At 45.9% G+C, this 20,025-nt stretch overlaps 10 protein-coding genes across 10 annotated transcripts; 4 read left to right on the plus strand and 6 right to left on the minus strand.

Moving 5' to 3' along the window:
• Positions 1 to 5,888: 5,888 nt before the first annotated feature.
• Positions 5,889 to 6,188, minus strand: CCOS01_06953 (uncharacterized protein; the record flags this gene model as incomplete). The annotated part of the gene is made up of 1 exon (XM_060455120.1): positions 5,889 to 6,188. The coding sequence occupies one exon, from the start codon at positions 6,186 to 6,188 to the stop codon at positions 5,889 to 5,891; it is 300 nt and encodes a 99-aa protein (XP_060314820.1).
• A 197-nt stretch (positions 6,189 to 6,385) lies between these two features.
• On the minus strand, positions 6,386 to 6,736 carry CCOS01_06954 (uncharacterized protein; the record flags this gene model as incomplete). Its single annotated transcript, XM_060455121.1, has 1 exon — positions 6,386 to 6,736. The coding sequence occupies one exon, from the start codon at positions 6,734 to 6,736 to the stop codon at positions 6,386 to 6,388; it is 351 nt and encodes a 116-aa protein (XP_060314821.1).
• Positions 6,737 to 7,505: 769 nt separating this feature from the next.
• CCOS01_06955 (uncharacterized protein) lies at positions 7,506 to 8,189 on the minus strand (the record flags this gene model as incomplete). Its single annotated transcript, XM_060455122.1, has 1 exon — positions 7,506 to 8,189. The coding sequence occupies one exon, from the start codon at positions 8,187 to 8,189 to the stop codon at positions 7,506 to 7,508; it is 684 nt and encodes a 227-aa protein (XP_060314822.1).
• An 848-nt stretch (positions 8,190 to 9,037) lies between these two features.
• CCOS01_06956 (uncharacterized protein) lies at positions 9,038 to 9,724 on the plus strand (the record flags this gene model as incomplete). The annotated part of the gene is made up of 3 exons (XM_060455123.1): positions 9,038 to 9,098; positions 9,311 to 9,334; positions 9,393 to 9,724. The coding sequence occupies 3 exons, from the start codon at positions 9,038 to 9,040 to the stop codon at positions 9,722 to 9,724; spliced, it is 417 nt and encodes a 138-aa protein (XP_060314823.1).
• A 679-nt stretch (positions 9,725 to 10,403) lies between these two features.
• Positions 10,404 to 11,252, minus strand: CCOS01_06957 (short chain dehydrogenase; the record flags this gene model as incomplete). The annotated part of the gene is made up of 1 exon (XM_060455124.1): positions 10,404 to 11,252. The coding sequence occupies one exon, from the start codon at positions 11,250 to 11,252 to the stop codon at positions 10,404 to 10,406; it is 849 nt and encodes a 282-aa protein (XP_060314824.1).
• A 1,032-nt stretch (positions 11,253 to 12,284) lies between these two features.
• Positions 12,285 to 13,497, plus strand: CCOS01_06958 (peptidase family M28; the record flags this gene model as incomplete). The annotated part of the gene is made up of 2 exons (XM_060455125.1): positions 12,285 to 12,928; positions 12,981 to 13,497. The coding sequence occupies 2 exons, from the start codon at positions 12,285 to 12,287 to the stop codon at positions 13,495 to 13,497; spliced, it is 1,161 nt and encodes a 386-aa protein (XP_060314825.1).
• Positions 13,498 to 13,990: 493 nt separating this feature from the next.
• CCOS01_06959 (uncharacterized protein) lies at positions 13,991 to 15,123 on the plus strand (the record flags this gene model as incomplete). The annotated part of the gene is made up of 4 exons (XM_060455126.1): positions 13,991 to 14,124; positions 14,231 to 14,429; positions 14,499 to 14,786; positions 14,884 to 15,123. 4 exons carry the CDS (start codon positions 13,991 to 13,993, stop codon positions 15,121 to 15,123), a joined length of 861 nt encoding a protein of 286 aa, XP_060314826.1.
• A 400-nt stretch (positions 15,124 to 15,523) lies between these two features.
• On the minus strand, positions 15,524 to 16,111 carry CCOS01_06960 (uncharacterized protein; the record flags this gene model as incomplete). The annotated part of the gene is made up of 1 exon (XM_060455127.1): positions 15,524 to 16,111. The coding sequence occupies one exon, from the start codon at positions 16,109 to 16,111 to the stop codon at positions 15,524 to 15,526; it is 588 nt and encodes a 195-aa protein (XP_060314827.1).
• Positions 16,112 to 17,255: 1,144 nt separating this feature from the next.
• CCOS01_06961 (glycosyl hydrolase) lies at positions 17,256 to 19,259 on the minus strand (the record flags this gene model as incomplete). Its single annotated transcript, XM_060455128.1, has 2 exons — positions 17,256 to 18,695; positions 18,756 to 19,259. 2 exons carry the CDS (start codon positions 19,257 to 19,259, stop codon positions 17,256 to 17,258), a joined length of 1,944 nt encoding a protein of 647 aa, XP_060314828.1.
• A 217-nt stretch (positions 19,260 to 19,476) lies between these two features.
• CCOS01_06962 (uncharacterized protein) lies at positions 19,477 to 19,965 on the plus strand (the record flags this gene model as incomplete). The annotated part of the gene is made up of 1 exon (XM_060455129.1): positions 19,477 to 19,965. One exon carries the CDS (start codon positions 19,477 to 19,479, stop codon positions 19,963 to 19,965), a length of 489 nt encoding a protein of 162 aa, XP_060314829.1.
• Between the last annotated feature and the right edge of the window lie 60 nt (positions 19,966 to 20,025).

Genomic DNA, 20,025 nt, shown 5'->3' on the forward strand with positions numbered 1-20,025 from the left:
TATAAATAAATTCCTATATAGTAATATTTAGTTCTCCGTTTTTAATAAACCTTTTTATAATAATACGGGTAATTAAGTACGCTTTTTCTAAACGTATATTTATTTAGAGGGGTATATTATAATAGTTTTAACTATTTATAACCTTATTATACGTTACGTAACCTCGGTTATATAATTACCGAGCCTCCTAACGGAGCAATCTGCCGGGGCCGTACCGTATATTACGTATTAAAGAAAACTAAGTATAATACGCTCTATACCTAATTACTAACTAAAATAGCTCCTAACTTTTTATTACATAAAGTCCTCCTAAGTTCTAGCCGCTTATAGGGCGAGCTTTACTTACTTTAACGCGTATAAGACCTCCTAGTACTAGCCCGTATAAGTAGCTAGGTCTAGTATAATCTGTTCTTTTATATAAAGTAGTAGTTTATATATTAATAGGTTTATTTAGTAGATTTATTTAGTAAATTTATTTAGTAAATTTGCTTAGTAAATTTATTTAGTTTAAATAGAGAGTAGCTTTAGGTAATATTAAAATTAATAAGAATAAAAAGAATCTTTACGAGCTTTAAAGAGTAGTAAATATTAGCTTATTTAGCCCTTTTTCTAAAAACCTCTACGTCGTTATTAAAGTTTAAAACCTTTATAATTAAAAAAGGCCGCCTCTAACTATTATAATTGATTATTACGGCTAACTATTATAGCTAATTATTATGGCCGACCTTTATTATTAACTTTTTTACTTATTACTACTATATAAAGTAACTTAACTATCCTAAATTAAATAGTAGTTTTTATATTAAAATTATTATATTATATTAAGTGCGTATTTAAAATATATTATACGTATTATTTATTTTTATGTTCTATCTTTACTAGTTACTCGGGCAGTTCTTAATATCGATTATATAGTATTAATATATAGTATTAATAAATACTCCTACTATCTCAATAAACTATTTTTTTTAAGATTTTTTAATTTTTTAATTTTCTTTTTTATAAAGTTTATATAGTGGTTTTTTTCCGGCTTTATAGGCGCAAAAGATCGACCTTAATAAGATTACGCTTTTAAAGGAAATTATATAATATAATATATTTTTTAATTATATAATATACGTAATGTGCCCTAAGTATGTGCTTAACATAATATAGTAATTTTAATATAAAAACTACTATATAATTTAGGATAGGTAAGCTACCCTTTTTAGTAGCAGCGCCGGCTAAAAAGGTTAATAATAAAGGTCGGCCATAATAATTAGCTATAATAATTAGCCGTAATAATTAAAGGCGGCCTTTTTTAACCGTAGAGGTTCTAAACTTTAATAATAACGTAAAGGTTTTTAAAAAAAGGGCTAAATAGGCTAATATTTACTATTTTTTAAAGCTCGTAAAAATTCTTTTTATCCTTATCGCTTTTAATATTACTTAAAGCTACTCTCTATTTAAACTAAATAAATTTACTAAATAAATCTATTAAATAAACTTATTAATATATAAACTACTACTTAAATAGCTAGTTAGATAATTAGTTAAGAGGTTAGCTAGTTAAAATACTATTTCGACGAGAACCTATTTTACTAAAGATGCTTATTAATAAGTCTACCCCTCTTAAACTAGGCACCCTCTTTAGCTAGCTCGACGCTATAGCTATCGTAACTAACGTAAGTATACTTAAAGATTAGTAAAATACTTTTTAATAATACGGAATTTAGTTAGGTAATAATATAAATACTATAAATAACCGGGCTAATACGGATATTAAGATTTAATATATTAACGCTAATTTAGAAATTATATTTTATAGAGCTAAAAATCCTTTTAATATGGGCTATATTATAAACGTAAGGGAATATATAAAGGGCCCCCTAACCCTTAATAAGAAAAAGTATATAATATAAGATTTAGTTATTTATATAAGCTAGTATTAAGAGGTTTTATATATATTAAAGTAGGTATAGCTCGCTCTCTAAATAGGCGGGGGAAGGTTAGGAGTTTTAATTAGTAATTAGGTATAGAGCGTAATATACCTAGTTTTCTCTAATATATAATATATAGTACGGCCCCGGTAGATTACTCCGTCGGGGGGCTTATAAAGTTTATAATTACGGATTATTAACGGTAATATTAAGCGCCCAATACTATTACTTTATAAGCTTATATTTACTTAGCTAAGTTTACTACCTCTCTAAGTAATAGTAGCTTATAATAGTATAATATTAGAAATACCCTCGTTATCGTTATTAAGAATAATGCCGATTTCTATAAGTCTTATTATTAATATCTACCCTAACGCTTTTAACTTTACTCATATATATATATATTCGTTACTTCGTTTCTTTTATTAAAATTAAAAAACGCTTCCCTCGCTATTTATTACTATCGCTCTATTACTATTATTTTATTACTATTACTATTACTACTAAACTATTTATTTTAAATATATACTATTAAAATACTAAAATACTAACTCGTCGACCTATAGGGATACCTTAGGGGCTAGTAGTTCGATCTTATTAGTATTATACTCGATAATCCCAATTTATAAAAAGATCGTTTAAAAAAGTATAAACTAGCTACTATTAACTTAAAAATCTAAAAAAACGTATATACCCTTATAGGTATTACTATTATTAATACTTAGCTTATATAATATAATAATAATTTTAAAATACCTAACCGACTCCTAAGTATTATTAATATTTTAATATTATTATAATAAAATAAGAAATTTAGAGAGATTAAGAAAAAAATCTAGAGCTATTAAAAAAAGTAGAAAGTAGGGAGTAGTTTTTAGCTATTTAGAGGGTAATTAATATACTATAGTAGCGGGGTTATTAATAATATCTTAAATTTAGTTAGTATTAATAATTAGTAACGGCTACGGCCGGCTATAGTTAGTTATAAAGTTTTATTAAAGTACGTAATAAAGATATTTGATATTAATTTTAATAAACTAGCTTATTTATAAAAGCGAAGATGGCCCCTAATAAGGCAGACCGGACCCTAAAGGGATTATACGTATTATATAATTAAAAAGTATATTATATTATATAATTTCCCTTAAAAGCGTAATCTTATTAAAGTCGATCTTTTATACTTATAAAGCCGGAAAAAAACCACTATATATAATTACCGAGGCCTACTTTATTTATACTTTTTATATTAAAACGAGCTTTGTACTTATTTCCTATTTTTAATAAATAACCGTTCTCTTTATATACGTTAATACCCCTATAGTAACTTTACGATATTTTAATACTGGGATCGAATTCTTATTTAAAAAGTTTACGTACCTAGCGTTACTATTAGCGTCGACTATAGGGTATAGGATACATCCTAAGTATAAATAAAGTAGCGGTTTAAAGGTAGTCTCGATCTCTTTAGTAAGATTATAACTAGGGATTTCCTCTAAGGCGACTATTTTGTTATAGTTTAATTATTTATTTTTAATTACTATATTACTACCGCGCCTTTAATAACTTAGCGGTAGTTAAGAGGGCGTTATATTAGTAATGCTAAGTAAGGATAGAATAAGGAATAAAGTTAACGATATTATAGCGGACCCGGGCTATAATAAGTTCTTTAGATAGACGGTTACTTTAATAAAAATAGTTTTTAAATAGAAATATTATAATATTTATTTAAGTTAAAAGAAGTATATAACTTAAGGTTAGAAGTTCTATAAACGAATAAGCTCTAGAAGCATCGGATATAAGTAATATAAAAGTCTATATTAAGTAATTAAACTATATTATAGTTTAATAAATAAGTTTAATTCCTGGCCGTATATTTGCGGGTAGTAGTTTACTTACCTAAGGGTTTGGGTAATAGTACTTTAACTTAAAAATACTAAGCGTAAGAATAGCTAAATAAATTAGCTTTAGTAAGTTAAGTACGGAGTATATAGCGGCAATATCCGTACTTATATATTAAAGACCTATATAGGACTAGTAAGTAACTAACCCTATTTAATTAAGTTTATTATAAGTACGAGAATAAATCCGTAATTATATATCCTTTCGTTTAGTCTTTTTTATATTGCGCGAGTTTTATAAGCGTTTATAAAGAAGTTAATAATATTCTAAGCTATTAGTATAGAGCTAGATAAAAATAATAAAAAGTATACTATAGCCTCCTAGCCTCTCGACTTTATTAAATAGTTTTACTCGTATCCTAGGTTTTATATACCCCGCTATTAGTCGCTTTTTTACTATTTTTTTTAATTAGATATCCTTTTTTAGGTATACTAATAATTAATCTAAGCTAAGATAAAGTTTTTATATATTCTTTTTTATTATATTATTGCGTTAAGCCTTGCCGTACTAAATACTACGCCTAAAGCAGAGGTCTCCGTCTATAATCTAGCTTAAACAGTCACTATACGCACTAACACTTTTAGCTCAGCCAGCATTTTCTCTCGAGACTAAAGTAAAGTTTAGAGGGAAGTAGAGAAGGTCGTAGGGGGGCCACTTTAGCATAGCAAAGTATATTATTTTATATCCTATAACCTGGCATATCGCAATTATTATCACACGCGGGATGCTTACTTAAAGTATATTATAGATTAAACTGACTATGTTTACGTTAGGCTAGTTATTAAAAAGACCTCTAAGTAGTTTAAGAAGTTTAAAGCTAAGTACCTGTACGTAAGAGTCGATAAAGATAATAACCCGGACGAATAGTACTAATCTTAATATAACTAGGATAGCCCTATTATTAATTAATAGTTAGTAACTACTATAAAAATTATCCTCTAGGCTATATTCGTCCTTATACTAACTAAAACTTCAATAGCATTACCTTTAGCAAAATAACAGACTCGACTAGTATTAACAAGCTATAAAAAGCTAGTAAGATCTTTAAATCTATTCTCTAGCTAAAGTTTACTAACATCAATATAGGCAAGTAGTAGGTTAAAAATACTAATAACCGCATAGACATAAACTAGAATTACCTATAATATTATAGATATCTAGTCTCTCTTATTTAAGAGTAGATTTCTTATTAAATATATATATAAGTCAAAAAAGCGGACAACGGCTATTCTATAGCATTTAATAATACAATAACACTTATTCAGAAATCCAGGTCTATTAATCCTAATTCTCCCAATCTTACATCGCCTGCTCAAAACGCGCCAATTACTCTCCCCTAGCCCTCACAAAATTACTCTTCCCTTTCCTTTCCTTAGTCAAATATCCATTATCTCAATAAACATACCCTCCACGTCCGGGTATCGATTTCGGCGCCACTTATTTCTAACAAATTACCACCGGACACAATTCTAGCCCTCTAGCCTCAAGATACCGTAAACTTCAGGCTAAGCTTCATAGGGCCTATAGCCTTTGTACCAGGATTATGTAAACAGTCAGGGGCCCAGGAAGGAAGGCCAGCGTTATTTACGTACAGTAAGTAAAAAAATAGAGTCGCATATAACATCCAAATATTCTGTTATCGCTACATAAGTTGACTTTACAGTCATATTATAGTCGGCTCTAATGTCGTTTCGTAGCACTTCAGAGAGCAGTCCCAAAGTTCCAAAATCTTAATCGTTTGGATCAGTCGCCCCTTTATTACTGCATGCTCTCATCACTTCCAACAAAGAGTACTCGCCAAAAATGAACCCAGTAAGGGGTCGACTCTTAAGAAGACTCGAAGGGCCATGGCTTGCTAGGATTGCCGCGTACATTAGGTGAAGTGATTCTATGAAAGACCTGTTTAGGTCTCTCGTTGTTCAGTACCAGACAGTAGCGGTTCAAAACCTTCTTATTGCTTCGGAAAACACTGGCAGCGTCCGTATAAGTTTTCCATGAAAGAACAACGCAGCCGCAGTGAACCACAATCTCGCGCGCATTGAATACCTCTTGAACAACACACAGTTGATTTTAATAATCCCTCTCAAAGAGAGAGATGGCAACGCGAACTTCAGCCTTCCTTTCGCCCGATGAATGAAGTGACGTGAAGTCTCTGACATCTGGTTTCCGAGCAACCTCTCTTAAAACCCTTGTGGCAGTGCCACTCTCATCTGCTTCAGGTCCCAGCCAGATGGCGACAGACTTGGCCGAGCTGTAGATTCTGGTCATGAGTTGAATTCTCTGCATCTTCTCTACAGAGTTTTGTTGGTCAATGCTGAGTACGTTCACCCATACGAGGACTGCGTCCTTCTGTTGTCGAAATGCCCTCATAGCGCCACGAAGGCTGAAGAAACACAAATTTCTTTGCCATCGAGTTCTAAACGTTTGGTGTCTCCCGGATCGCCCCCAGGCGTAAGATATAGTAACGAAGTTGGTGGGCTTGTTATGGATCCGTGCAATATTTCGAGGTTTATTGTGGAGGTCCTTGCCGGGAGAACTCTGATCAAACGAAACTCGTCTCTGCCGAGTTATCTATAATGATAGACTTTGTTACCGAAGCGACATGCGCTAGTAGAGCGCGGCTGCGTAACCAAGGGTTTGTTCGCTACAAGGCCAAATGCAACGTTGTTCCGATGCATAGGCCCCTTGTTCTGGAGAGAGCGTGCTTCTGCAAACGGGCTACCGTAGCCAGACTCCACAGCTGTGGAATGGTGCTTCTGTCTTTGAGATCGCACTTGTACGACAGGTGACGACGGTTGGGGTGTGGTCCTTTTTTTCTGCCGTAGTTCGTTGTCGGAATGGTAGGCCCCGGCTAGGCGAGGGACTGAAAGATACCGGAAGTCATCTTCATCAGAACCTTTGATACTCCTGTCTGCCATGTTCGCAGGCTATTGCGATTGCTATTCTACGATGATAACGAGTCGCGCAAGACGTCAAGCTTTGGAAACAGGGAAAGAAACCCAACGTCGCAAAGGAGGGGATCCAAGCTGTGAGTGAAGCTGAGGATACGCAAAGGCCAAATGAAAGGAGGGGGTGAGAAGCAGGCTCAATGGATTTATTCGAGTTTGACATGCGGGTCACTTGAATCTCACTGTTCACACCACTTGCCCACAAAATGTCGGTACTCGTAGCATTTACCAACTTCCACAGTGTGTGACAATATTTCCGCTGATATCCACCAAGCAAAACAGACGCCAAGCTTTGTCAAACTAGTCGTGGAATTATACGCAAGGCCGGATGTGACAAGAAGTCCAGGCGCCTGCTTTGTTGATTAGTAACGTGGAGTTTTCAATTCTAGCACACACTTCGAATCCAAGACTGAACATTCCATCAACCAGAATTTGTGGTAGAGGCATTTTACTCAAGGTCAATAAATGGCACATAGAGAATCAATTGGAAATCTATCCACGTATCTTTGAGTTTCCCAACATCTTTCCGTAACATGAAATTAAGAGACTACTGATTGAGACAAATACCAATCCACGTTCATCCTCAGGAGCCGTAATCCAAACAATTAGGCCGTCCCCCATCTACTTTGGTCGGTGGCTTGAGCTGTTGTAGAGTAAAAAGGGCTTCATTAACAACTGACAACGTATATTGATGGGAGACCTCGGCCATAAGTTCTTGGAAGTTCTTGTAGACTTTCATCTACAAGTCCTTGTAATCATCATCGTAAGAACCAAGGAACAGATTGGTGGCCGCCTTGCCAGCAATTTGCTGGGTAGCCTTCTCGATGTCGAAGAGCTGGACATCCTCAAGCTTGAGGCTGAGACGAGAGTCGATTCCGTAGACAACATTGGCGAGGAAGTTGTAGATAACACCGGAAGCGGTCTTGTAAGTGAAGGAAACCTCAGCAGAGACGCGGTTGATGGTTGATTCGAAAAAGTTCTTCTTGAACTCGTAGCTGCGCATGGAAGCGGTGGAGCCAGGGGTACCGCCAACCAAGGGGTTGAGGTGGAACGTAGTGACTCGGTTGGTGCTATCGACAACGGCCTCGAGAATGAATTTGATGGCGCCGTTGAAGATGACGTTGCCGCCCTTGAGGGTGATCGTGAAGAGATTCTTGCGCTTGGAGGGAGGAAGCTGGCGAACGGCCAGCTCGGTGTTGGGAACAGCTTCCTCGTCCGAGTCGCTTCGCTCAAGGATCTCAATGGCAGTCTCATCGGAGGCGGCACGGCTGAGAAGCTCGTCAGAAGACGAGGGGCCGGAGAGATCACGCGTTTCGACAACGAAGTCACGCTCAGCCAAGTCGACGGTTTGGAGCTCGGTGGGAAGAGCCATGGCCATGGACGCCAAGGCCACGGCGGTGAAAATTGATGCAGAGAAGCGCATGTTGAAAGATTGGAAAATGGTCAGATTCAAATGATTGTGTGTTCAAGGAGTGAGAGACTGTGGTGATGAGGTTAGAGAAGATGACTCTTGGCAGGCGAAAGAGGCTCCCTTTTAAGGCCAGAAGCCGCTCGGCGACAACTTCAAGAGAACTCGCTCAACTCACAATCATGAAGCTTCTCCTACGCGAAGCCGTGAGAAGTTCCAAACAGGCCGCGGCATTCTCACTCCGTCGGCGCCAATGGAATGAAGTTCGAAAGCATCCCGGTGTAAGTTCGCATTCATAAATCTAGGTTTGTTATTCATAGAGTTGGCCTTCCCTAAAACGTGCGAAGCATTTAGGCAATTCAGTGTGTCTCTAACTGTACAACTCGTATGCACAGGTCAACTTTCAGTCTTTGCCTTAGAAAAAACCCTACGTGGTGAGACGAAGGATTACCAACTACGCTAGATAAAGCTTAAACCAGCATCCCTCAAGGTTCGGCTGGGCCGAGATAACCAACACAAACAGTATAGCTCATTTTAGGATTCAATGAAGTTGAAAGTAGGCGGCAACTGCTCAACAGTCATACAAAAATATCCCGTCGGGGTTCAGATTCCCTTTTACCAGCCTAAAGGAGGAAGGCGGCCGAAATTGCATAGTGCATTGGAGTCAAAAGTCCCCTTCAACAACATTCACTTAGCCTGTTCGTGTTCATTTAATATGTTTTCATAATCGGTTGACTCTTGTACTTGAATTCTTGCTAATAAAGTCCTCAATGAAGTTTCCTTCGTCGTTCTCGTTTGTCAACTTGTTCCAGGGCCGATGCTGTGCCAAAAGAGGATTGAACGAGGCAATCTAGAAGGCCGAGATGAGGCGAAAGAAACTTACAGAAGGACCGCTAAACCACGAACTAACCTGCGAGCTCAATTGTGCGTATTGCGCCATGATTAGTCTGCCTATTCTCTGGACAGCCTCGGTCCGACTTCGTCGAGAGCTTACAGAACTTGAGTATAAATCTCAAGATTACGCCCTCAAAAGTGCATGTACACTCAGATCTTCATTAGAACACTCCCAAACTATCACAGGACAACCTCAGTCAAACTACTGTCACTCTTTACAATCTTTGTCCTTTGCAACTTAGATATCACCACCCCAAATTACAACAGTACGTACTAAGTATGCCTTGGCTACATCTTCAAACCACGAGTCTAACATCTTTTCAGTGCAGTTCAGCTCTCTCACCTTCGCTGTCCTCCTCTGCGCAGCTTCAGGCGCTCTGGCCCAGAACCAGCCAAGGGACAAGTACAAGTGCTATGTGCCTTTTGATACCTGCGACAAGCCCATCCCCGCAGAGCTGAAGGCATCGATGGCCAAGGAATTCGGTACCCGCAGCCAATGCAGAACTACAGAAGTCGTCTACTACGGCGCCCCCGACGCCGCGATTGAGGGCGTCTACTGCGAGCCCGGCCCGGTTCGTGCCATGGGCGGAATGTTCAGCTACAGCGTCGGTCGCGTTTCTACCGCGTGCCACGCCAAGTGCGAGATCTGGGGCTAGACAGACATGAGCAACTATGATGTTCCAAAAATGAGGTTCACTCTGTGGTGGAGAGATAGCTAGCTAGATTGGCGGATATGGCCCGAATACGATGTTGGCCTCACTTTCCTTTCCAGGCTGTGTAGAAATCGTGAGGCACTTTGCATAATGACTTCATACTTTGAGTATTCGTTGGCGACCGATCGTAGATCTCAAGTGGTCTAATCAGTCCCTCGGGCGAAATAGGACCATTTATAGCTTTACGTGAGTCATGAGATGCATGATGTTGATGATTTAAACGCGAATAAGCTTTGAATCAAGCATTTGCCAAGCAACTCCTCAATGTCACCCGCCAGCCTTCCAACATACTTTCAAATCAGGTAGAAATGGGGATTCAATTCTCTTGAGGCTTCCAATTACTTTTTCACAAAAAATCACACGTTTCACATACGAAGGGGATGAAGGTGTCAGCTTTATGACTTTCGGTGCAAAGATATCAATGTTAGCAATTATCATGAGATTGTTTGGCTGAGGAGTCGTAAGGCGCACTGAAATCATCCAATTAGGGTAGTTATAAAATAAACATAGTTATATCAAATTCGTATGCTACAGTGACATCTCTCTGTTTCCCTCATTGTGGCCATCAAAATATCAAAATCAACTCACGAGCCTTGAAAAAGTCCGCCGAGTGACCTAGCCGCTAAAAGTCGGTCGAAGCGGAGATCGACTCCCACTCATCGAGAAGAGCCATGGTGCTCTGACACTTCTCTCGAACAACCGCAAGGCAGTCAGTGCCCAAGGCCAGCCTCTGAGGGATTTCACGACCCTCAGCAACCCCAGACTTGGTTAGAACATCCACGACCACACGCGCTCCCTTGATCGGGTCACCAGGCTGGTTGTTATCGACGGTTTCCAGCACCTTTCTGACTTGGCCCGCTGCGCTATCGGTGTACGCTTCAACAGACTGCTCAACCTTGATGCGTGCACCTGGGTTCAGGAAACCGGTACGGAAGTAACCCGGCTCAAGGATGCAGACATCAATACCGAACGGCTTCAGCTCGTCGTGGAAGCCTTCGGTGAGCAGGCTGACGGCAGCTTTGGTGGAACAGTACATGGCAAAGGCCGGACCGCTCTTCCAGCTACCGAGACTTCCAATGTTGACGACGGCACCGAAGCCCTGGGCGCGGAGGTGGGGGGCCACTGCGCGGGAGACCTTGAGAGTGCCGAGGACGTTGGTGTTGTATTGGTCAAAGACTTCCTTGGCGCTGGCCTCCTCGATGGTGCCTTCGAGGATGTAGCCGGCTGAGTTGATGACATGGGTCACTTTGCCGTGGATGGCAAAGGCCTTGTTGACGGTCTCTGTGATGGTAGCCTCATCGGCGGTGACGTCCAATGGGAGTGTATCGGCGCCCGCAGAGGCCAGGTCAGAGATCTTGGCTGGGTTGCGGGCGGTCGCGATGACGCGGTGGCCACGCGAGAGAGCTTCTTTGGCAATGGCGAGGCCGAACCCTGAGGAGGCGCCAGTGATGAACCAGACCGGAGAATCCATTTTGAAGGTGCAGTATTTCGATTCAAGTAGTAAAGCGGAGGATTGATTGAGTATCGAAAGTCGAGAAGATTTATCTTATAGTCAAGATAATGTGAAGATATTGTTCTAATGTGTTGATGATAATGAAGGCCTTACCTCAATAGAAGCGGAACCATCCTGTCTCTTATAGCCCGACGGTCTGTATGCTTCGAGTCTAATTCAACTGTTCTATGATATAAGAGGGCAAGAATCCTGCTGCATGTCAGATCCATAGAATTCGTCCGTCGTTCAAGCCACTCGGCGATAGATTTCTGGTAGTGGCCTATCAATGGCTTGTAAGACACGGAGATTAGAATCAATAGGTGCATGCCAAGTGATGTCAAAGGTTCCTTGCCGCAAGGTCTTTTGTTCGTCAAGTTGAGGGGTTGGACTATGGCCAGTGATGAAGAAATGCTTCCGTGATGGCGTCTAGTGTAAGTGAAGGTGGCGTTAACGCCGAAGGATTTGTGGAGAAGATGCCGACCATCGGGGATAGGCGATGTGGTCTATCCGTTGGAGATTAGAGTGCATGACTGGGGCTAAGGTAAGACTAAGGCAAGTTCCTCGATGATTGGACCTCGCCATCAGCCAGTCTTTTGCGAGCTGACGTTGATTACATACCTCGAAAGAACGTTTGCGACGACGGCTTGGCCTTACATGCCGGTGCCAAATGTCGAGTGCGGTGTTGACATCCCAACCCCAGAATTCCTCTAGCGTTTCCCAGGCGGCGTGCGGAGCGGTGGATCTGGCTCCGTGAGTGGAGCCTCCCTCGGCATATTTCCACCTCGACCACCAAATGCCCCGACCACTCGGCGGGGACCTCGTGGGACCTGAGTCGCATTGCATCTCAGGGTCTTTGACAGAACACATTTCTCCCCGCCCAACATGACGGCGGTCGCAACCTGAACACATTGCGCAAAGAGAAGCCGTCGGGCGCGTACCTATCGAACAACCCAGATCACAGTTCCAGAGCAGCATGAGCCTGCTGCGCCCGACCTGGCCGCCGTCACCATAATGGGTCTTCTAAGCTCCCTCCCGAAGCTACCCCTCGTCGGGTCGATCCTCATAGTCCTCTGCTCGCTCTTCACCCCCACGACCGCCTACACCGAACTCGGCGACGAGGCCCTCCGCGCGATCCCCTCGGGTGGCGATGGTTTCAACATTGACACCGGCTCGCTGCTGGCCCCCATCCTGATCCCCCGCGTCCCCGGCACCCCGGGCTCGCTCAAGGTGCAACAGCACTTTGTCGACTTCTTCCGCGCCAACCTGCCCGAGTGGATCATTGAGTGGCACAACTCGACATCCAAGACGCCCGCGACCGGAGATAAGGAGATACCCTTCACGAACCTCATCTTCCGCCGCGACCCGCCGTGGGCCAAGGGCGGAGATGTCGAGTATCTCACGCTCGTCGCGCACTATGACAGTCTGTACCACCCGGAAGGGTTCATTGGGGCGATTGACAGTGCGGCGCCTTGCGCGATGCTGCTCCACGCGGCAAGGAACATTGAGGAAGCTCTGGTGAAGAAGTGGAAGGCAATGGAGGCCTCAGGTGACGCTGGGAGCGGACTCGAAGAGGAGAAGGGCGTCCAGATCATTCTGCTTGATGGAGAGGAGGCATGGGTGTCGTGGACGGACACAGATTCGCTCTATGGAGCCAGGTATGTTTGGCGAACTTCAGCGTGACTGGTTTGTCTGTCTGACGTCTTCTAGGGCGCTCGCCAAGAGCTGGGAAGACTCTGTTCACCCTGATGGTCTATACAAGACACCTCTTTCGTCCATCAGCCTCTTCCTTCTTATCGATCTTCTGGGCGCCCCTAATCCCCGGATACCATCTTACTTCCCTTCTACGCACTGGGCGTATAAGAAGATGGCAAAGATCGAACATCGTATGCGTGAACTGGATATCCTTGAAACCAAACCAAAACATCCTTTTTTGACGGACAGGAACAAAGAGAAGGTCGGCTTCGGTGGTGGGTACGTCCTAGATGATCACGTACCGTTCTTGCAGCGAGGTGTCGAGATCCTGCACATCATCCCGACGCCGTTCCCCGACGTATGGCATAAGATTGAAGACGACGGTGTCCATCTGGACCTACCAACAGTACGGGATTGGGCGCGTATCCTCACGGTTTTCGCGGCAGAGTGGATGGAGTTGGATGAGCACCTACCCAAGCAGATAGAGGGTGAGGCTGCTAGCGATTCGAGCGACGTCAAAGATGAGCTATGATTTAGGCCGTTTGAAGTGATGCGTTTAGACCACATAGATAGCCCTCCGCTTCGCAATCTCACAGTAGCAAGTTCATCCATGTCCTAAAACAGGCTTCAAGGCATTATCCGTACAATTGTGTCTCTAAACTGAAGAATGCTTTACAGATATCGCCTTGCAAATTTTCAACATGAGCGAGTCTTCGATATTTCCGAATTTGAATTTCAAGACCTCAAGCCTGGTCCATGGATAATATCATCATTTTGGCCTTGTTTTACGTATGCAGACACAGAGCAAGGTGGCCAGGTGTTGAAGAGTGAGATGTCATTATCTGTACTGTACAAAACACGGTGTTAACAACAAAAGCACTGGTTGCAGGGTCCCGCTATACATGGACCGTGCACGGTCGGTAGTTCGTAATGGACACGAAAGCTGTCCATAAGTGAACGGCCTGTGATGTGAAGCTCCCAAGCACAAGCTAAAGCTGCCACAGACAAGCACCCTCAGCAGCACAATGCGATTCCTCAACTCCCTGACGCCAGCCCTCGCGCTGTTTGCGGCCGGTGCCGCGCAGGCCGCCTCATCATGGGGATTCGACAGTGCCACTGTCTCGATTACTGGCAAGGGCAAGGATGCCACCAAAGAGAAGTGAGTTGTTGCCAATTCCGCTTTCTGGAAGCTCTGGGGTGGGAAGGAGGAAGGAAGCCGCGATGTACGAGAACCTCCAATTGCTGACGAATTGACTGCCCAACAGGTTGAGCGCGACATCTCCTCTCAAGACTGCCCTCTCTCTGGGAGCCAAGGATACCCTCAAGGTCATCTTGACGGCCAAGGAGGGCGACAAGGCCAAGCGCCCGCATCAGGCCTTCTTGATCCTCAAGGAGACCGAGTCTGGCCTCGAGGCCCCCTTCCCCCTTGAGCTTAAGGACACTGGCCGAGGCGTTGTCGACATTGTACGTTCTCCATTCTTCTCCAACCCTCAATGGCAAGTAGGGAAGACTAATCCTCGTGAACTACAACAGGCCCAGAAGGACCTCCCCGTCCAGCTCCTCCTCGCCAACGAACCCCTCAAGGCCAGCATCGTCATCGGCTCCTTCGGTGCCGCCAAAGCCCTCGAAACCACCCTCTTCGACGTCTCCGTGAGCCGCGACGCCAGCGCCGCCGCCCCGACCTACGACGCTCCCCTCCGCTACGGCAAGCAGCCCGAGATCAGCCACATCTTCCGCGAGGACCCCCGCAGCCCTCCCAAGATTATCTCGCTGGCCTTTGTCATTGCCGTTCTGGCCACGATTCCCGTTCTCCTCATTGGCGTAAGTGTTTATCCCTCCATGTTTCCGCCTACAATTGGGAGAAACAATGTGTCCTGTAACATGAAAATGTAACATTGACTGACTTTCCATTCTGCAGTGGCTCTCTCTCGGCGCCAACGTCAACCACATCCAAAAGGCCCTCGGTGCCGCGCCTCTCTCCCACGTCGCCTTCTTTGGATCCATCGTAGCCATGGAGGGCGTCTTCTTCATGTACTACAGCGCCTGGACCCTCTTCCAGACCCTGCCCGCCGTCGCCATCGTCGCGACCTCCATCTTCCTGAGCGGCACCAAGGCCCTCGGCGAGGTCCAGAGCCGTCGTCTCTCCGGTCAGCGGTAAAATGCTGTTCTCGTAGGAGGACTGCACTTTCTCAGACAACAAAAGCATGACCTTCCACAGGAGTGTGGACGAAGGTGGCACGGCAATGGGGAAACAATTACGAGGTTTGCTTACCAGACCATGCCACGGGCGGTTCAGGTCTTGATACAAAAAGCTAAGGGGGGCTAAGACGGGGTGCGGAGGAAAGAGAAGCCCCAATTGTACATCAGCATACGTCACGACAGCATCCGAGCATCTGTGAATTAGACACAAGACCAAGAGTCAAATAAAAAGGGTGATTTCGAACCATGAGAAAGAATATTCAGACCATCTATCCCCAAAGAACCTGACGCCACGCTCGCTCTATTTATCATACAAAAGAAACCAGCAAGCAGTCATCACTAACATCCGATGACCACGTTCAAGCCTTCTCCGGACGCTCCTTCTCATCACCATTCCCCAAAACCTCGACGCTCCGACTCGCCTCAACGCCAACGTTCATAGACGAAGGTCCGGCAGCAGAATACGCAGGCGGCGGTACATCGTCGCCTGTAGAAGCCCGTCTCCTCTCCCCAACGCCCTCCTCCTGCCCAGACGACGGGCCGGCACGTGACATGTTGTTTCCGTTGTTGCTGCAATATCCCTGCTGCTGCTGATAAGGTCCAGCAACGCCCATGAACCCAGCAGTATCATACCCGTACCGTCCCCTCCTGCCCCCGCGCTGCTGCGCCCTCATGGCATAAATCACAGCTTTCCGCTCGTCGCGCGCGGCCCTGCGCTCGCGCTTGGCCTCGCGGCCTTTGCCAAAGGGGAGGGCGACTTTGCAGATGCCGCAGGGCTGACCGTCGGGTCCCGTGTGGTTGTGGCCTTCGTGGGGGCCGGCGACGGTACTGGGGCCAGTACTGCCGGGGGTTGTGACGGGGGACTGGTTGTTGTGGTTGTGGCTGTAGGGGTTCCGGCCGGCGGCGGCGTGGACTACGGTTGAGACGAGGCCGGTGATGAGACCCATTGTGTGAGTTTGTGTGGTGTTTTTGCTTCTGAGGTTGGAGGTTGGAGACCGGAAAGCTTGGTGACGGGTCTTGATGGTGGATGTGGCTGGTTGAATGGACGAAGACTTGATGATAGATGCGATACTATGCTTAAGATGATGGATATGTGTTGGTCTGTATGGGGAAAGATTTTCAAAGTGTGCTATTGGATATGTTTGATGCTTGGTGATGCTCAATGCTTCTGATGCTCTTCCAAATTCAAACTTGTAAATCATCAGGAATCTTCCAACCCTTTATATCTAGCTGCCTCCAAAGCACAATATCAACAAAGAGGGGGGAAGACCACCACCCAGCATCCCCATCTCGATTCCCACAAGCCCATATCGGCGCCCTCCAAGCTTTCTTCCCCCATTGGGAAGTCGATTCGAAAGCGTTTCCCCAGAGCCCCAGAGGCGCACGGCGTTCTGGCGTAGCGGGCAGGACAAAGACCCAGCAGCGAATCTCCTGCCAAGCCACGGCAGCCAAGTGGGTCCAGCCCGGCACCGTGCTGCCGGATCCGCCCAAGTTTAACCACTCGAAGCGGCCCTCGCGAACCCCGGGGGTGCCCCTCTTTCGATCAAAGGTGCGAGGTGTTGGTTAGCCTCCTGCACTCCTTCGAAGTTCTTGGACTTCCAGGCCCCCTAAATGGATGGCTGAGCAGCCACGCAATGGAGATTGGAGGCTACAGCGGGAATGGGGAAGGATGTCAGCATGTCAGCATCGTTCGCACTCGGCTAGGTGACCAATGATGGCTGGTTTGGTACGATTTTAGCGTGGTCAGGTACGGCGCAGCAGTCGTAGTCTTGATAGCGTCCCGCGGGTAAGACACCCTTGAAAGTAAGGTAGTGGGGCACAGTGAATGGTGCCTCATTGAGTACGATGTCTCCGGTTCAGTCAATAAGCATTCTCGACCACCATAATTACTGAAGTGCGAATGCGGGAGAGGTAAAGAAAAAAAGCAGGAATGTCCAAAACGAAGACCGGCGTAACCGGCCGGCGGCTATGCCATGCGTACGTATATACGGGGAAGAACTTCGTCTATACTCGTAGGCCCAAAAAGGCAAATAGCTAGATAGCCAAAATGACTTCATATCATGCATATCTTCATCGTCGTCTCATCTGCCGCTATGGTTCGTACGTACCATTGGACGCCGCTACGAGCTCCCACCAAGCCCGCATCAAAGCCATTCCGCCGTTCTGCGTCTCCGGGGTCCTACCCCGGCCGCGGTCGTTCGGATCACCAGTCGCTGCCGTTGACTTCACGTGCCGTTCAGATCCGACCTCGTCCACTTTATGAGATCCTTGCCTATCAGAACCACCAAGAACCTGCTGTCCAGAGTGTTCATCATCACCGACCAGGACGTAGCCCTTCTTCTCATTCTTGCGCGCCTCGCCATTTGGTGCCCATACCTCGTCAGGATTACCATGGGCCCAAACGCCGTCGTTCGGCAGCCCGTAGTTACGGTAATCAGTCACATTGGGTGCGTCGTGAGGAATACCATCCGTCTGCATTGTCGGCGCACTTTTCAAGAAAATGCCTGCTCCCCACCACGTACCGAAACGGCCTTCCCTGTCCTTAGTCAACAAGGCCGCTTTAGCATTGTGCTCAACCCATTTCAGATAGGCCTGGCAGGCCGATGCGTGGGTCGTCTTGACTTGATTGTACGCTTTTGCGTTGACAGTCATGCCGCGTTCAACGATGGCGGCGTCCAGTGGCTGGCAAAAGGTTACAAAGTGATGGAAGAAAATGCCCTTGAAGGTTTGCCCGTCCTGGGAGCAAGTCGCGCTAGCATCGCAGGTTTCTTCCATGACACCTCCTCGGCCCAGGCCTCGCCAGGGGGGCAAGTAACCTGGAGGGAGCTTTGACAAGTCATCAACTGGCTTGTTGAGCGTCAAATCCCAGCCCGAGGCTTTGATAACGTTTTGGATCAGCCTGTGCCCATCTTCCAGGTAAGAAGCACTGCCTGTGGCGGCAAACAAGCCTCTTTGGCCAGTCAAGAGCACTCCCTGGTTATAGGTGAAGACAGCTTCACTACGCTGATCACATTTGGTGTTGCCCGGTTTGGACCTATCAACGTGATAGCCGTCAACATAGAGACCGGCATGGTTGGTCATGTTGACGCCAGTGAGCCATCTGTAGCCTTCAATGGCAGCGGCGAGGTACTTGGGCTCTCGTGTGGCCTCCACACCACTGGCACGGTTGATCCACGGCGTGGTGTTGTTATCACCTGGAAACCAGAGGTACATTGAGATCGAAGCCGCAATCCAGAGTTCGTTCGTGATGGCGTTCTTGTAGGGCTCCAATCTCGGGTTCCAGTTCATACCGCCGTCGCAGAGTAGTGTGTCCCAACCCTTGGACCCAAGGTCCCAGAAGATTCTGGCCCGGTGAGCAAAAGAGGGTATCCAGTATTGCCCATGCCAGGGCCCGTTCGCCAAGGCGTCTCCCAGGCCTGGCGTTGCGCTTTCGTTGAGGCCTTCCCGGGGATAGAAGAGCTTTGAGTGTATGTCAATAAACTTGATGGCGTCGATCCAACCAAGAACAACCCAAAGAATGTCGTCGAAAGCCTATGTACTGGTCAGCATGCGCTGCTTGGAAGTGATATCTATGGGGGGTAAGAGACGCACCTGGTGGCGGATCGCAACGTCGTCCTGGCCGAAGTATGAGGCCACTAATTGAGTAAAGAAAGTATCAATGAGGTTTCTTTTGGCCCCCTTATCACCGCTTCCTCCAATATCGAGAACAGCCAATGCTTGCGAGAGCGAAGTCAATGAGCCTGACAGCATCGTTTCCATGACGGCCGCAGTCCAGTCGATGGCTTCGGGCCATGTTCCCTGATCCGATACGAAGAAGTCATGCTGCATGACAGTAAGAGCTTCAAAGGTGGCCTCGAGTGGCTCGTCTTTGGCCTTGGCCGTATAGGCAGTGGCATCTCTTTCAACCTGGGGGGTTTCTAGGAAGGACGTGGGCTGTCTCGGTTCGCAGTCGGTCGGAGGCTGGTTTTCGGCATAGAAAATGGGGCAATACGTCTCGAGCGCATTCGGAGGAGTCGCAACGAGGGCTGTTGCGCACGAAGAAAGCGCAAGCACCGAGAGGCAAGCCTCGGGCAATCGGGGGTTTGATCGACGCATGATGGAAGAATCGGTATCGAGATCAAAAGATAAGACAACTCAGTTAATGATGGCGAGCAATCAGCTCCAGAAAAGGCCGCTCATGTATGGAAGCGCTCTGCCATGTTCAGAAGGACTTCGCAGTCGCCGAAGCGGGAATTGTACAATGATAATATGCACGAGGAATTGGCAAAGTTGAAGAAAGAGGGCACGCGACGAGGGAAGATGCGGAGGAACTATGCGATGCAAGCAGCAATACGGGAAGCCAGTGGAAAAGCTGGGGAAGAGCAGAACAAACGGCGGCCGGGCGAAATGCGGGAAGGAAGCGAGTGATGGCGCAGGGCTCTTTGGCGATGGACTGCCCAGAGTCGAAGACCAGGCCAAGCCCGTTTTCGCAGGAGAACCTTGGAAAAAAAGATCCACCTGCACGAGGCAGATGGACCCCTCAAAGTCCCCTCAAGACTCTAGTGGTCACAGAATGGCGCACCGAGAGGTCACAGAACTGACAGAAGTGGATGGTGCAAGCGGTGCGTGGTGGTCACCTCCCACGACGCCCACCCACCATCCACCATCCCTCGGAAAGGTGGCGGCGTCGGCCACTAGAACAAGTTCATGCGGGGCATTTCTGGCGGCGCCAAGACCCTGCGCTTTGTCCTGTCAGTCTGTCACTGCCCTCACTGCCCTGGGCCCTGGGCACGATCGAGTACGAGGTTCGGCTACCCGCTGAAGAAGATTGTACACATTAGATCGCAGTAAACATGTTAATGGATCCTGCCTCTGCCACTAT

Source organism: Colletotrichum costaricense (genome assembly GCF_030867565.1).
Source record: "Colletotrichum costaricense strain IMI 309622 chromosome Unknown Scaffold_6.1, whole genome shotgun sequence".
Taxonomy (NCBI): domain Eukaryota; kingdom Fungi; phylum Ascomycota; class Sordariomycetes; order Glomerellales; family Glomerellaceae; genus Colletotrichum; species Colletotrichum costaricense.